This window comes from Eleutherodactylus coqui, chromosome 10 (genome assembly GCF_035609145.1).
Source record: "Eleutherodactylus coqui strain aEleCoq1 chromosome 10, aEleCoq1.hap1, whole genome shotgun sequence".
NCBI lineage: Eukaryota > Metazoa > Chordata > Amphibia > Anura > Eleutherodactylidae > Eleutherodactylus > Eleutherodactylus coqui.
In genome coordinates, this window is record NC_089846.1 from 2,563,216 (window position 1) to 2,578,410 (window position 15,195).

The 15,195-nt window shown below is 56.2% G+C and overlaps 1 protein-coding gene across 2 annotated transcripts in view; it reads left to right on the forward strand.

The window, feature by feature from the left end:
* CFP (complement factor properdin) overlaps positions 1–15,195 on the forward strand; it is a 57,573-nt gene that overhangs the window by 21,302 nt on the left and 21,076 nt on the right. For both annotated transcript variants that reach the window (XM_066579995.1, XM_066579994.1), the window contains 3 exons: positions 6,184–6,334; positions 10,214–10,368; positions 14,844–15,014. In XM_066579995.1, the coding sequence (XP_066436092.1) occupies positions 6,184–6,334; positions 10,214–10,368; positions 14,844–15,014 (477 nt within the window). The remainder of the gene's footprint in view (positions 1–6,183; positions 6,335–10,213; positions 10,369–14,843; positions 15,015–15,195) is intronic.

A 15,195-nucleotide genomic window follows, 5' to 3' on the forward strand; every position in this document is an offset into this window, starting at 1 on the left:
TGTAGGAGCACCGCAGCCAGTATGTGGGGGACGAGGGGCGGCCATCGTTTATGTAGGAGCACCGCAGCCAGTATGTATAGGACGAGGGGCGGCCATCGTTTATGTAGGAGCACCGCAGCCAGTATGTGCAGGACGAGGGGCGGCCATCGTTTATGTAGGAGCACCGCAGCCTGTATGTACAGGACGAGGGGCGGCCATCGTTTATGTAGGAGCACCGCAGCCAGTATGTGAGGGACGAGGGGCGGCCATCGTTTATGTAGGAGCACCGCAGCCAGTATGTGCAGGACAAGGGGCGACCATCGTTTATGTAGGAGCACCACAGCCAGTATGTGGGGGACGAGGGGCGGCCATTGTTTATGTAGGAGCACCGCAGCCAGTATGTACAGGACGAGGGGCGGCCATCGTTTATGTAGGAGCACCGCAGCCAGTATGTGGGGGACGAGGGGCGGCCATCGTTTATGTAGGAGCACCGCAGCCAGTATGTGGGGGACGAGGGGCGGCCATCGTTTATGTAGGAGCACCGCAGCCAGTACGTGGGGGACGAGGGGCGGCCATCGTTTATGTAGGAGCACCGCAGCCAGTATGTGGGGGACGAGGGGCGGCCATCGTTTATGTAGGAGCACCGCAGCCAGTATGTGGGGGACAAGGGGCGGCCATCGTTTATGTAGGAGCACCGCAGCCAGTACGTGGGGGACGAGGGGCGGCCATCGTTTATGTAGGAGCACTGCAGCCAGTATGTGGGGGACGAGGGGCGGCCATCGTTTATGTAGGAGCACCGCAGCCAGTATGTGGAGGACGAGGGGCGGCCATCGTTTATGTAGGAGCACCGCAGCCAGTATGTGCGGGACGAGGGGCGGCCATCGTTTATGTAGGAGCACCGCAGCCAGTATGTGCGGGATGAGGGGCGGCCATCGTTCATGTAGGAGCACCGCAGCCAGTATGTGGAGGACGAGGGGCGGCCAACGTTTATGTAGGAGCACTGCAGCCAGTATGTGGAGGACGAGGGGCGGCCATCGTTTATGTAGGAGCACCGCAGCCAGTATGTGGGGGACGAGGGGCGGCCATCGTTTATGTAGGAGCACTGCAGCCAGTATGTGGAGGACGAGGGGTGGCCATCGTTATGTAGGAGCACCGAAGCCAGTATGTACGGGATGAGGGGCGGCCATCGTTTATGTAGGAGCACCGCAGCCAGTATGTGGGGGACGAGGGGCGGCCATCGTTTATGTAGGAGCACCGCAGCCAGTATGTGGGGACGAGGGGCGGCCATCGTTTATGTAGGAGCACCGCAGCCAGTATGTGTAGGACGAGGGGCGGCCATCGTTTATGTAGGAACACCTCAGCCAGTATGTGGGGGATGAGGGGCGGCCATCGTCTATGTAGGAGCACCGCAGCCAGTATGTGGGGGACGAGGGGCGGCCATCGTTTATGTAGGAGCACCGCAGCCAGTATGTGGAGGACGAGGGGCAGCCAGCGTTTATGTAGGAGCACTGCAGCCAGTATGTGGAGGACGAGGGGCGGCCATCGTTATGTAGGAGCACCGAAGCCAGTATGTACGGGATGAGGGGCGGCCATCGTTTATGTAGGAGCACCGCAGCCAGTATATGGGGGTCGAGGGGCGGCCATCGTTTATGTAGGAGCACCGCAGCCAGTATGTGTAGGACGAGGGGCGGCCATCGTTTATGTAGGAACACCTCAGCCAGTATGTGGGGGACGAGGGGCGGCCATCGTTTATGTAGGAGCACCGCAGCCAATATGTGGGGGACGAGGGGCGGCCATCGTTTATGTAGGAGCACCGCAGCCAGTATATACAGGACGAGGAGCGGCCATCATTTATGTAGGAGTACCGCAGCCAGTATGTGTGGGACGAGGGGCGGCCATCGTTTATGTAGGAGCACCGCAGCCAGTATGTGGGGGACGAGGGGCGGCCATTGTTTATGTAGGAGCACCGCAGCCAATATGTGCAGGACGAGGGGCTGCCATCGTTTATGTAGGAGCACCGCAGCCAGTATGTGCGGGATGAGGGGCGGCCATCGTTTATGTAGGAGCACCGCAGCCAGTATGTACAGGACGAGGGGCGGCCATCGTTTATATAGGAGCACCGCAGCCAGTATGTGGGGGACGAGGGGCGGCCATCGTTTATGTAGGAGCACCGCAGCCAGTATGTGCGGGACGAGGGGCGGACATCGTTTATGTAGGAGCACCGCAGCCAGTATATGCGGGACGAGGGGCGGCCATCGTTTATGTAGGAGCACCGCAGCCAGTATGTGCGGGACGAGGGGTGGCCATCGTTTATGTAGGAGCACCGCAGCCAGTATGTGCGGGATGAGGGGCGGCCATCGTTTATGTAGGAGCACCGCAGCCAGTATGTGGGGGACGAGGGGCGGCCATTGTTTATGTAGGAGCACCGCAGCCAGTATGTACAGGACGAGGGGCGGCCATCGTTTATGTAGGAGCACCGCAGCCAATATGTGCAGGACAAGGGGCGGCCATCGTTTATGTAGGAGCACCGCAGCCAGTATATGGGGGACGAGGGGCGGCCATCGTTTATGTAGGAGCACCGCAGCCAGTATGTACAGGACGAGGGGCGGCCATCATTTATGTAGGAGCACCGCAGCCAGTATGTGGGGGACGAGGGGCGGCCATGGTTTATGTAGGAGCACCGCAGCCAGTATGTGGGGGACGAGGGGCGGCCATCGTTTATGTAGGAGCACCGCAGCCAGTATGTGGGGGACGAGGGGCGGCCATCGTTTATGTAGGAGCACCGCAGCCAGTACGTGGGGGACGAGGGGCGGCCATCGTTTATGTAGGAGCACCGCAGCCAGTATGTGGGGGACGAGGGGCGGCCATCGTTTATGTAGGAGCACCGCAGCCAGTATGTGGGGGACAAGGGGCGGCCATCGTTTATGTAGGAGCACCGCAGCCAGTACGTGGGGGACGAGGGGCGGCCATCGTTTATGTAGGAGCACTGCAGCCAGTATGTGGGGGACGAGGGGCGGCCATCGTTTATGTAGGAGCACCGCAGCCAGTATGTGGAGGACGAGGGGCGGCCATCGTTTATGTAGGAGCACCGCAGCCAGTATGTGCGGGACGAGGGGCGGCCATCGTTTATGTAGGAGCACCGCAGCCAGTATGTGCGGGACGAGGGGCGGCCATCGTTCATGTAGGAGCACCGCAGCCAGTATGTGGAGGACGAGGGGCGGCCAACGTTTATGTAGGAGCACTGCAGCCAGTATGTGGAGGACGAGCGGCGGCCATCGTTTATGTAGGAGCACCGCAGCCAGTATGTGGGGGACGAGGGGCGGCCATCGTTTATGTAGGAGCACTGCAGCCAGTATGTGGAGGACGAGGGGTGGCCATCGTTATGTAGGAGCACCGAAGCCAGTATGTACGGGATGAGGGGCGGCCATCGTTTATGTAGGAGCACCGCAGCCAGTATGTGGGGGACGAGGGGCGGCCATCGTTTATGTAGGAGCACCGCAGCCAGTATGTGGGGACGAGGGGCGGCCATCGTTTATGTAGGAGCACCGCAGCCAGTATGTGTAGGACGAGGGGCGCCATCGTTTATGTAGGAACACCTCAGCCAGTATGTGGGGGATGAGGGGCGGCCATCATTTATGTAGGAGCACCGCAGCCAGTATGTGGGGGACGAGGGGCGGCCATCGTTTATGTAGGAGCACCGCAGCCAGTATGTGGAGGACGAGGGGCAGCCAGCGTTTATGTAGGAGCACTGCAGCCAGTATGTGGAGGACGAGGGGCGGCCATCGTTATGTAGGAGCACCGAAGCCAGTATGTACGGGATGAGGGGCGGCCATCGTTTATGTAGGAGCACCGCAGCCAGTATATGGGGGTCGAGGGGCGGCCATCGTTTATGTAGGAGCACCGCAGCCAGTATGTGGGGACGAGGGGCGGCCATCGTTTATGTAGGAGCACCGCAGCCAGTATGTGTAGGACGAGGGGCGGCCATCGTTTATGTAGGAACACCTCAGCCAGTATGTGGGGGACGAGGGGCGGCCATCGTTTATGTAGGAGCACCGCAGCCAGTATGTGGGGGACGAGGGGCGGCCATCGTTTATGTAGGAGCACCGCAGCCAGTATATACAGGACGAGGAGCGGCCATCATTTATGTAGGAGTACCGCAGCCAGTATGTGTGGGACGAGGGGCGGCCATCGTTTATGTAGGAGCACCGCAGCCAGTATGTGGGGGACGAGGGGCGGCCATTGTTTATGTAGGAGCACCGCAGCCAATATGTGCAGGACGAGGGGCTGCCATCGTTTATGTAGGAGCACCGCAGCCAGTATGTGCGGGATGAGGGGCGGCCATCGTTTATGTAGGAGCACCGCAGCCAGTATGTACAGGACGAGGGGCGGCCATCGTTTATGTAGGAGCACCGCAGCCAGTATGTGGGGGACGAGGGGCGGCCATCGTTTATGTAGGAGCACCGCAGCCAGTATGTGCAGGACGGGGGGCGGCCATCGTTTATGTAGGAGCACCGCAGCCAGTATGTGCGGGACGAGGGGCGGACATCGTTTATGTAGGAGCACCGCAGCCAGTATATGCGGGACGAGGGGCGGCCATCGTTTATGTAGGAGCACCGCAGCCAGTATGTGCGGGACGAGGGGTGGCCATCGTTTATGTAGGAGCACCGCAGCCAGTATGTGCGGGATGAGGGGCGGCCATCGTTTATGTAGGAGCACCGCAGCCAGTATGTGGGGGACGAGGGGCGGCCATCGTTTATGTAGGAGCACCGCAGCCAGTATGTGCGGGATGAGGGGCGGCCATCGTTTATGTAGGAGCACCGCAGCCAGTATGTGGGGGACGAGGGGCGGCCATCGTTTATGTAGGAGCACCGCAGCCAGTACGTGGGGGACGAGGGGCGGCCATCGTTTATGTAGGAGCACCGCAGCCAGTACGTGGGGGACGAGGGGCGGCCATCGTTTATGTAGGAGCACCGCAGCCAGTACGTGGGGGACGAGGGGCGGCCATCGTTTATGTAGGAGCACCGCAGCCAGTATGTGTGGGACGAGGGGCGGCCATCGTTTATGTAGGAGTACCGCAGCCAGTATGTGGGGGACGAGGGGCGGCCATTGTTTATGTAGGAGCACCGCAGCCAGTATGTGGGGGACGAGGGGCGGCCATCATTTATGTAGGAGCACCGCAGCCAGTATGTGGGGGACGAGGGGCAGCCATCGTTTATGTAGGAGCACCGCAGCCAGTATGTACAGGACGAGGGGCGGCCATCGTTTATGTAGGAGCACTGCAGCCAGTATGTGAAGGACGAGGGGCGGCCATCGTTTATGTAGGAGCACCGCAGCCAGTATATGCGGGACGAGGGGCGGCCATCGTTTATGTAGGAGCACCACAGCCAGTATGTGGGGGACGAGGGGCGGCCATCGTTTGTCTGGCATCCGTCCCGTCTAATTGGAGCTTTAGATGCACAGAGGAAAAACCTAATCTGGCTGGACCGATCCGAGGAGGTGATCATCCCCTGGCTACATAGGCCCGGAGCCCCCCTTCCCCCCTGCAGGCTGGTGGCATGCTCTTGGCATGTAGGGGGCACCTATGACTGGGGGGACTTACCCACTAAGCCCGCTCCCCATTAAACAAAGACCAATACAAGTATATGCTGGCGTATTGTGGGTAGGCCACAGCCTTTATTTAACCGTATAAAATCTTAACCGGTAATCCTTTTCTTTTTCTCCTTCCATGCCAAATATTAAAATGTCCAATTCTAACCAAAACGTTCGCTGTATAACTGGGGCGTAAGAAGGCCCCCTAACGGCCTGAAAAGCCCTTCCATTCCTTGCTGGCATGGAAGTCCTAAAATTCCGCCAACCGGCTGTGACAACTTCCTACAACAATTTCCACCTCTTCCATATTCTCTTCACCCCCCCCCCCCCCCCCTCAGCTCAGAGGGCGGGTGGCGGGCGTCTTCACTCTTCTTCTCCACGGTCCAGACTGATCCTCCTCTTCCTTCTTCTTCCTCTCACTCTGTTAACCCCTCCCCTACCCCTGGTCGCTTCCTCTCTTCTTGACTCCTCCCCCCCCCCCCCCCCCCCAGTCCTCAGCATCTTCACTAGCACGTTTTGCTGCTATCTAGACTGGCAGTGACAGCTCGCTGCTCTCTGGGGTGTACACAGCTGAACCCGTTCGTTGGTCTCAATTCCTGACTTTCTGTTCCTCAGGGGCGGACAACGTTTTCTGCTTTGCGGAGGTGAATGCGGAGACGGGCGAGTGCGAGGACTTCCTCGGGGATGGAGTGTCAGACCTGGACTGCTGCCTGAATATTAAGTACGGCTACAAGCTGGATGACAATGCCAAGTGCGTCGCCTGCCGGTAAGAGACATTACTGCTACTGCCAACTCTCCAATGGTTGCCCTTTTAGCCCCACTTATCAGTAAGTGAGTTCCCACAATGCAGTGCTCTCTGGTGGCAGGGTTCTGGATGCAGCTTTAGGGGTGAATGGAGAAGAGACTATCCCGCTGACGCCATCACCACCCAGTCCCTCATACGGGCTTTCCTTAGATTCGGCCTCTGGCTCTTCGAATGTGCCATGTGGGCGGTCCTTGAATGTGTCATGTGGGCGGTCCCCAGCACTCACTGTTAATTACCTATGATGTCATCGTTTGACAGTGAGTTTTGGGGACCGCCCACATGACACATGCCAACTGTGGGCAGCCTAAGGATAGCCTGCAGTGGGGAAATGGAGGAGTCGGAGGAAAAGAAGTGCAAAGCTCTGCAGCTGGCCCGGACAGTGAGAGGATGCGACGGCTGCTCCTTAGGCCTAACTGACACGAGCGGCATGTCACTGCGTATTACAAGCGCAATATATACCATGAATGAAAGTACATTGAATTTCATTGATCGACTCATGAAAGGTATGTTCATCATGTATAATAAGCGAGTAAAGAAGAACGCGGCGTGCTGTATTATACTGCGTGTTATGCGCGATAGAGCCCTATTCTCTATGGCCGCGTAATAAACGCTGTAAATACACAAGGTTACTAAGCCACAGAGTGGGAAATAAAAAAAAGGAAACAAGTCAGACTGCGCATGACAGCGTGCCAGAGATACCGACAGCGTGTGAGAGATACCGACAGCGTGCGAGAGAAGCCGACAGCGTGCGAAAGACGCAGACAGCGTGTCAGAGATACCGACAGGGTGTGAGAGATACCGACAGCGTGCCAGAGATACCGACAGGGTGTGAGAGAAGCCGACAGCGTGCGAGAGAAGCCGACAGCGTGCGAGAGAAGCCGACAGCGTGCGAGAGAAGCCGACAGCGTGCGAGAGAAGCCGACAGCGTGCGAAAGACACCGACAGCGTGCCAGAGATACCGACAGCGTGTGAGAGATACCGACAGCGTGCGAGAGAAGCCGACAGCGTGCGAAAGACGCAGACAGCGTGCAAGAGACGCCGACAGCGTGCCAGAGACGCCGACAGCGTGCCAGAGACGCCGACAGCGTGCCAGAGACGCCGACAGCGTGTCAGATGCCAACAGGGTGTGAGAGACACCGACAGCATGCGAGAGACACCGACAGCGTGCGAGAGACACCGACAGCGTGCGAGAGACGCCGACAGCGTGTGAGAGATGCCGACAGAGTGTGAGATGCCAACAGGGTGTGAGAGACACCGACAGCGTGCCAGAGATACCAACAGCGTGTGAGATGCCAACAGCGGGCCAGAGACGCCGACACCATGCAAGAGACGCCGACACCGTGCAAGAGACGCCGACAACGTGCAAGAGACGCCGACAACGTGCAAGAGACGCCGACAACGTGCGAGAGATGCCGACAGCGTGCGAGAGATGCCGACAGCGTGCGAGAGATGCCGACAGCGTGCGAGAGATGCCGACAGCGTGCGAGAGATGCCGACAGCGTGCGAGATGCCGACAGCGGGCGTGAGACGCCGACAGCGGGCCAGAGACGCCGACAACGTGCGAGAGACGCCGACAACGTGCGAGAGACGCCGACAGCGTGCAAGAGACGCCGACAGCGTGTGAGATGCCAACAGGGTGTGAGAGACACCGACAGCATGCGAGAGACGCCAACAGCGTGCAAGAGACACCGACAGCGTGCGAGAGATGCCGACAGAGTGTGAGATGCCGACAGAGTGTGAGATGCCGACAGAGTGTGAGATGCCAACAGGGTGCCAGAGATACCAACAGCGTGTGAGATGCCGACAGCATGTGAGAGATGCCGACAGCATGCGAGAGAAGCCGACAGCATGCGAGAGAAGCCGACAGCATGCGAGAGAAGCCGACAGCATGCGAGAGACGCCGACAGCATGCGAGAGACGCCGACAGAGTGCAAGATGCCGACAGCGTGCGAGAGACTCCGACAGCGTGCGAGAGACGCCGACAGCGTGCGAGAGACGCCGACAGCGTGCGAGAGACGCTGACAGAGTGTGAGATGCCAACAGGGTGGGAGAGACACCGACAGCGTGCGAGAGACGCCGACAGCGTGCGAGAGACGCCGACAGCGTGCGAGAGACGCTGACAGAGTGTGAGATGCCAACAGGGTGGGAGAGACACCGACAGCATGCGAGAGACGCCGACAGCGTGCGAGAGACGCCGACAGCGGGCCAGAGACGCCGACAGCGGGCCAGAGACGCCGACAGCGGGCCAGAGACGCCTACAGCGGGCCAGAGACGCCTACAGCGGGCCAGAGACGCCGACAGCGGGCCAGAGACGCCGACAGCGGGCCAGAGACGCCGACAGCGGGCCAGAGACGCCGACAACGTGCAAGAGACGCCGACAACGTGCAAGAGACGCCGACAGCGGGCCAGAGACGCTGACAGAGTGTGAGATGCCAACAGGGTGTGAGACACACCGACAGCATGCGAGAGACGCCAACAGCGTGCGAGAGACACCGACAGCATGCGAGAGACGCCAACAGCGTGCGAGAGACACCGACAGCGTGCGAGAGACACCGACAGCGTGCGAGAGAAGCCGACAGAGTGTGAGATGCCAACAGGGTGTGAGAGATACCGACAGCGTGCCAGAGATACCGACAGCGTGCGAGAGATGCCGACAGCGTGCGAGAGACGCCGACAGCGTGCGAGAGACGCCGACAGCGTGCGAGAGACGCCGACAGCGTGCGAGATGCCGACAGCGTGCGAGATGCCGACAGCGTGCGAGATGCCGACAGCGTGCGAGATGCCGACAGCGTGCGAGAGACTCCGACAGCGTGCGAGAGACGCCGACAGAGTGTGAGATGCCAACAGGGTGGGAGAGACACCGGCAGCGTGCGAGAGATGCCGACAGCGTGTGAGTGACGCCGACAGCGGGCGTGAGACGCCGACAGCGGGCCAGAGACGCCGACAGCGGGCCAGAGACGCCAACAGCACTTCTGTCGTCCTCCGGCCAGGCTCAGGCAGCCTACATTACGGTTTGAAAGCTATACTGCCCCGTCGAGCTCCAGAGGGCCCAGAGCCTGCGCCATACTGGGGCTCAACATTGACGTAGCTGAGACTGGAGGGGGAGTAGTCTAACCTGGCCCTGTCGCCCGAGGGGCCCAAAGAAGATGCACTATCACCCTTATAGGTAGGTGCAGGCCTGTTACCGTGCGAGACAGTCCCACCTATCCTCCCAGTCCACCATTGCTGTAAACAGTGCGACCCCTGACCCCTCCATCCAGTATCTGCGACCCTCCACAGAAGGGTCAGAGGTCACACTACTTACAGCAGGAGCTGCCACCACACCGGAACTGCTTTCCTGGTATGTGGGGGTCCACTATGGGGGTCACTGTTAGGACCGGGGTACTAATGGGGGGCACCATTACTACTGGGGCCACTATTATTGTGAGGGGTCCCTGAAGGCACTATTATGGGATACAGAGGGTGTGGCTTTGCATATAAGGGCGTGGCCTGTGATAAAAGTTTGCTACAGCCCCTCTTTTCATTGTGCATACGTTGAGGGTATGCTGTTACATTGGGGCTCAGGAGCTTTAGTAACCCCTCTGGGGCTCAGCCACAATAGGCTCATGTTTTACAGACTATTTTGGGATAAGGTAAGGGACATTCTGTATAATTGTAGGATGGGGTCCTAGGAATGAGCTCCTCTGGGGGCCCCGGGAACCCCAGTCCAATACTGCCGACCGGCCGCATAGAAGGAAATGGGTCCATGTTGCTCCAGTTTTCCTCCAAATCCATTATGAAGCAGTGTATATACTTCATGGGGCTTCCATGTTTGTCTCCCATTAACTCTTTTCTCTCCAGCCCGGCCGAGTGGTCCGAGTGGTCCGAGTGGTCCGGATGTACGGTGTCGTGTCAGGAAGGCACTCAGGAAAGACGTAGGATCTGCATAGGACAAGGTGGTTGTGACGGACAGAATGTGGAGGTTCGTTCCTGCACCCTTAGCGAGTGCTGTCCTCGTAAGTACCAGAAGACTGGGCGGTAGGATGGATGGATGGTGGGTGACGGGATGGACGCATGGCGGGCGGCTGGATGGATGGAGGGTGGCTGGACGCATGGCGGGCGGCTGGATGGATGGAGGGTGGCTGGACGCATGGCGGGCGGCTGGATGGATGGTTGGCGACGGGATGCATGAAGGGTGGCTGGACGCATGGCGGGCGGCTGGATGAATGGTGGGCAGCAGAATGGATAGATGTTGGGTGGCAGGATGGATGGATGGTGGGTGGCTGGACGCATAGCAGGCAGTGGAATGGATGACAGTGATGCGGTTGGATGGGCGGCGGGATGGATGGTGGGCAGCAGGATGGATGGCGGGCGGTGGGATGGATGGTTGGCAGTGGGATGGATGGTGGTGGGCCGGACTCTTACATTTTATGTTTAAGTGGGACTGCCCTTTAAGAAACAGAGTACGCAAATTCCTAGGAATCAAAAACTAACATTTTTGTCCCTCGCCGGCCTTGCTTGGAAACGTGTGGCACGTGTTTGATATGAGCAAACACATCAATACAGTGCAAAGAGCCAAGGCCGCGTCTAAATACACAGAACACATCTCGCCCCTTCCCGCTCCCCGGGTACACTCCGCTGTCCGCCACTATGCATACACTGTATGGCAGTATTCTGTTAGCATGTATGGAACTATTATACAGACACTTTATGGCAGCACTATGTGCGCAATTTATTGAAGTGTTATTTAAGCATTTATATGGCAGGTTTATATGGCCGCTGTATGGGGGTATCATGTTGGTAATGTATGAAAGTATTACATCTGCACTCACGGGATGTATTATGTTGTCACTCATGGTAGTAGTAAGTGTGCACTGCGCAGAACTAGTACATAGATCGTGTATGGCAATATTGTGTGAGCATTCTATGGAAGTTTTATACAGGCATAGTAGAGCAGTTTTATGTGGACACTGTGCGCGGGTATTATGTTGGTGGTGTATGAAACAATTATGTCTGCAATCTATAAAATCATTATGCTGGAACTCATGACAATAGTATGTGGGCACTGTATGGCTGCAGCATGTAGGCACTGTATGGCTGTCGTATGTAACCGCGTACCGGTACGCAAACGCAGGCATATCCGCAGCTCCCAATACCCCAGTATAGCTGCACGGACACAAGAGTATCCCCAGTTCCCCATACCCCAGTATAGCTGCACAGACACAAGAGTATCCCCAGCTCCCCATACACCAGTAAAGCTGCACAGACACAAGAGTATCCCCAGCTCCCCATACCTCAGTATAGCTGCACAGACACAAGAGTATCCCCAGTTCTCCATACCCCAGTATAGCTGCACAGACACAAGAGTATTCCCAGTTCCCCATACCCCAGTATAGCTGCACAGACACAAGAGTATCCCCAGCTCCGCACACTCCAACATAGCTACACAGACTCAGGAGTATCCCCAACTCCGCACACTCCAACATAGCTACACAGATGCAAGAGTATCCTCAGCTCTCCATACTCCAGCACAGCTACACAGACACAAGAGTATCCCCAGCTCCCCATACTCCAACATAGCTAAATAGACACAAAAGTATCCCCAGCTCCTCACACTCCAGCATAGCTACACAGACACAGGAGTATCCCCAGCTACCCACACTGAAGCATAGTTACACAGACACAGGAGTATCCCCAGCTACCCACACTGCAGCATAGTTACACAGACATAGAAGTATCCCCAGTTTTCCACACTCCAGCATAGCTACACAGACACAAGAGTATCTGCAGCTCCCAATACTCCAGGATAGATACACAGACACAAGAGTATCTACATACTCCAGCATAGCTGCACAGACACAAGAGTATCCCCAGCTCCCCACACTCCAGCATAGCTGCATAGATGTAGGAGTATCCCCAGCATACCTACACAGTATCCCCAGCTCCCAATTCTTCAGCATCATTACACAGATACAAGAGTATCCCCAGCTCCCCATACTCCAGCATAGCTAAACAGACACATGGGATTACCCAGCTCCCCATACTCTACCATAGCTACACAAATGCAGAAGTATCCTCAGCTCCCCACACTCCAGCATAGCTGCACAAACACAGAAGTATCCCCAGCTCTCCACACTACAGCATATCTACACGGACACAGGAGTATCCCTAGCTTTCCATACTCCAGCATAGCTAAACAGTCGCAGGAGTATCCATAGTTTCCCATACTCCAGCATAGTTACAGAAATGCAGGAGTATCTCCAGCTCTCCACACTTTAGCATAGCTACACAGCTGCCGGATGATTCCCAGCTCCCCATACTCCAGTATACCTACACAGACACAAGAGTAGCCCCAGCTCCTCACACTCCAGCATAGCTACACAGACACAAGAGTATCCCGACGGTACCATACTTCAGCATAGCTACACAGTATTCCCAGCTCCCCATTCTCCACTCCAGTCCAGAAGGCCACCTAGACATGAGGCCCACGCTGAGGAGCTGGGAGGGTAGAGTTAGCACTTGTTACGGTGGCTTTCACTAGACTCCTCCCCGGAGGGATGCATGCAACCTCGGCCCAAGTACCACTAGGCCTCTTCCAAGCAGGTAAGACAAAGAATATTAGGTCAGGGAGGAGACACAGGATGACACCGGTCCTACAGGCCACGTTATCTGTAAGGTACCGCTCCTGGACTGGGAGCACTCAGGAGGAGGACGGGGGTAGGAACACTCCACTGACACCCACTCAGCACTTCAAGACACTATGCACAGCGGAGTCTTCACTTAAGTTGCTCCTTAGAGGTGGTTCCTTGCATGGAATACCTCATGTTACCTCTCCTCTTCCTTCATCACTTCACCACATGAGGGTTGAAGGTACCCCATGTGGCCGGCACTCCACACTCAACCGTAGGAGATGATAAAAGACCTTTTCCCACTCTCAGTCACATTTATAGGGTCTAACATACCCAGTGACAGGACATAAACTGATACTTTTCCAGACATCTCCCAGCCACATTCAGACATTAACCTCTCACATGCTGTAGCTGTGCAATACACATAACAGCAGACAAGACACTTTGCACAGTGCAGTAAGGTCTGCTTCTCATTTCTGCCGCCCTCTTGTGATTCCAGGTAACCGCATGCATCTTTCTGCTGTTCTGTGCATTTGGATCCTTATCTGTCTTTGTCCAGTGCTGAGAGGGTTAACAAGCCCTCTGGCTGTCAGCTCAGCTGCAGAGTTTAGGAGCAATTGCTTTCCTATTTAAGCTGAGCTGGTCCACTTCCGGGTTGCCTCAGTCTTGGTGTTTCCTCTGGTCACACTTCTGCTAGGTCCTCTGTTTCTGGACTCCTAGTCTATTTCTCTGCTTGTCTGTTGGTACTATTTGCATCTTTGCCTTATCTGTATATTTGTCGCTTTCCTTTCTGTTTTTCCATCTCGCTCATCTCGGCAGTAGTCAGTTCTGTGCAGTGTTTCTGTTTCAGTGTTTCAAATCCCATTCCTATTCCTGTCAGGGACAGTCAGGGCTGAGGTTCCAGCGCAGGGCCGCTTTTATCGAGGCGATTGCCCCGCATATAGGCAGGGACCCTTCCACCTCCCTGCTTAACTCAGGGCCAGCTTCCCTCATGTAGGTATCCCTGTCTTCTGGGGTCAGCTGATAGGCTCCCACTCTGGCGTAATACCAGGCTGGTTGGTTAGTTTAGTGGGTCCACTTTGCGCAAAATCCGTAATAAGTGCATCCACATTGAAGACATGACATGTATGACAATTATGGAGGGGCCAGAAATATAGACTTCGGGCCACTACACCAGCATAACTACATAGACACAAGAGTATCCCCAGCTCCCTACACTCCAGCATAGTTACACAGATATAGGAGTATCCCCAGCTCCTCATACTCCAGCATAGATACACAGACACAGGAGTATCCCCAGCTCCCCATACTCCAGCATAGATAAACAGATGCAGGAGTATTCCCAGCTCCCCATACTTTAGCTTAGATACACAGATGCAGGAGTATCCCCAACTCCCCACACTCCAGTATAGCTGCACAGACACAGAAGTATCCGCAGCTCCTCATACTCCAGCATAGATATACAGACACAGGAGTATTCCCAGCTCCCCATACTTTAGCTTAGATACACAGATGCAGGAGTATCCCCAACTCCCCACACTCCAGTATAGCTGCACAGACACAGAAGTATCCCCAGCTCCCCACACTCCAGCATAGCTGCAGTCTAAATAGTACCTGCCTTTTCTTGCTGCTCAGAGAGCTGCTCCTTATTCCCTCTCTTCTTTAAAGTCACAGTAGTTTACAAATGACTGACACAGCAGACGATCAAATGAACAATAAAACAGTCAGCTACAACCATATTCCCTTACATCATCGTGCCAGGCAGTGATGTCACTACTCCAGTCTTGAGATTGAATGTGATTTGGTCTTCATCTGACTGATCTCTCTGACCATCTGTTATCTCTGGTTTGTACCCCTGATAGGGGCAGGAGGTTGGTCTGAGTGGTCCACATGGTCCCACTGTTCCGTTACATGCAAGACTGGACAAAGGCAAAGGACCAGAGAATGCAACAACCCTGTTCCATCTTGTGGGGGCGATTGCATTGGACCGAGGGTACAGACCGAAGGATGCGACACCAACCAGATCTGCCCTAGTAAGAGAAGTGAAACTTGTCAATATGGAAGAGAAGATGTGGTACGAGCTGCAGAGGGGTATACAGAGAGCTGCAGAGGGGTATACAGAGAGCTGCAGGGTAGTATATATGGAGCTACAGTGGGGTATATTGAGAGCTACAGATGGGTATATAGAGAGCTACAGGGGGATATATAGAGTTA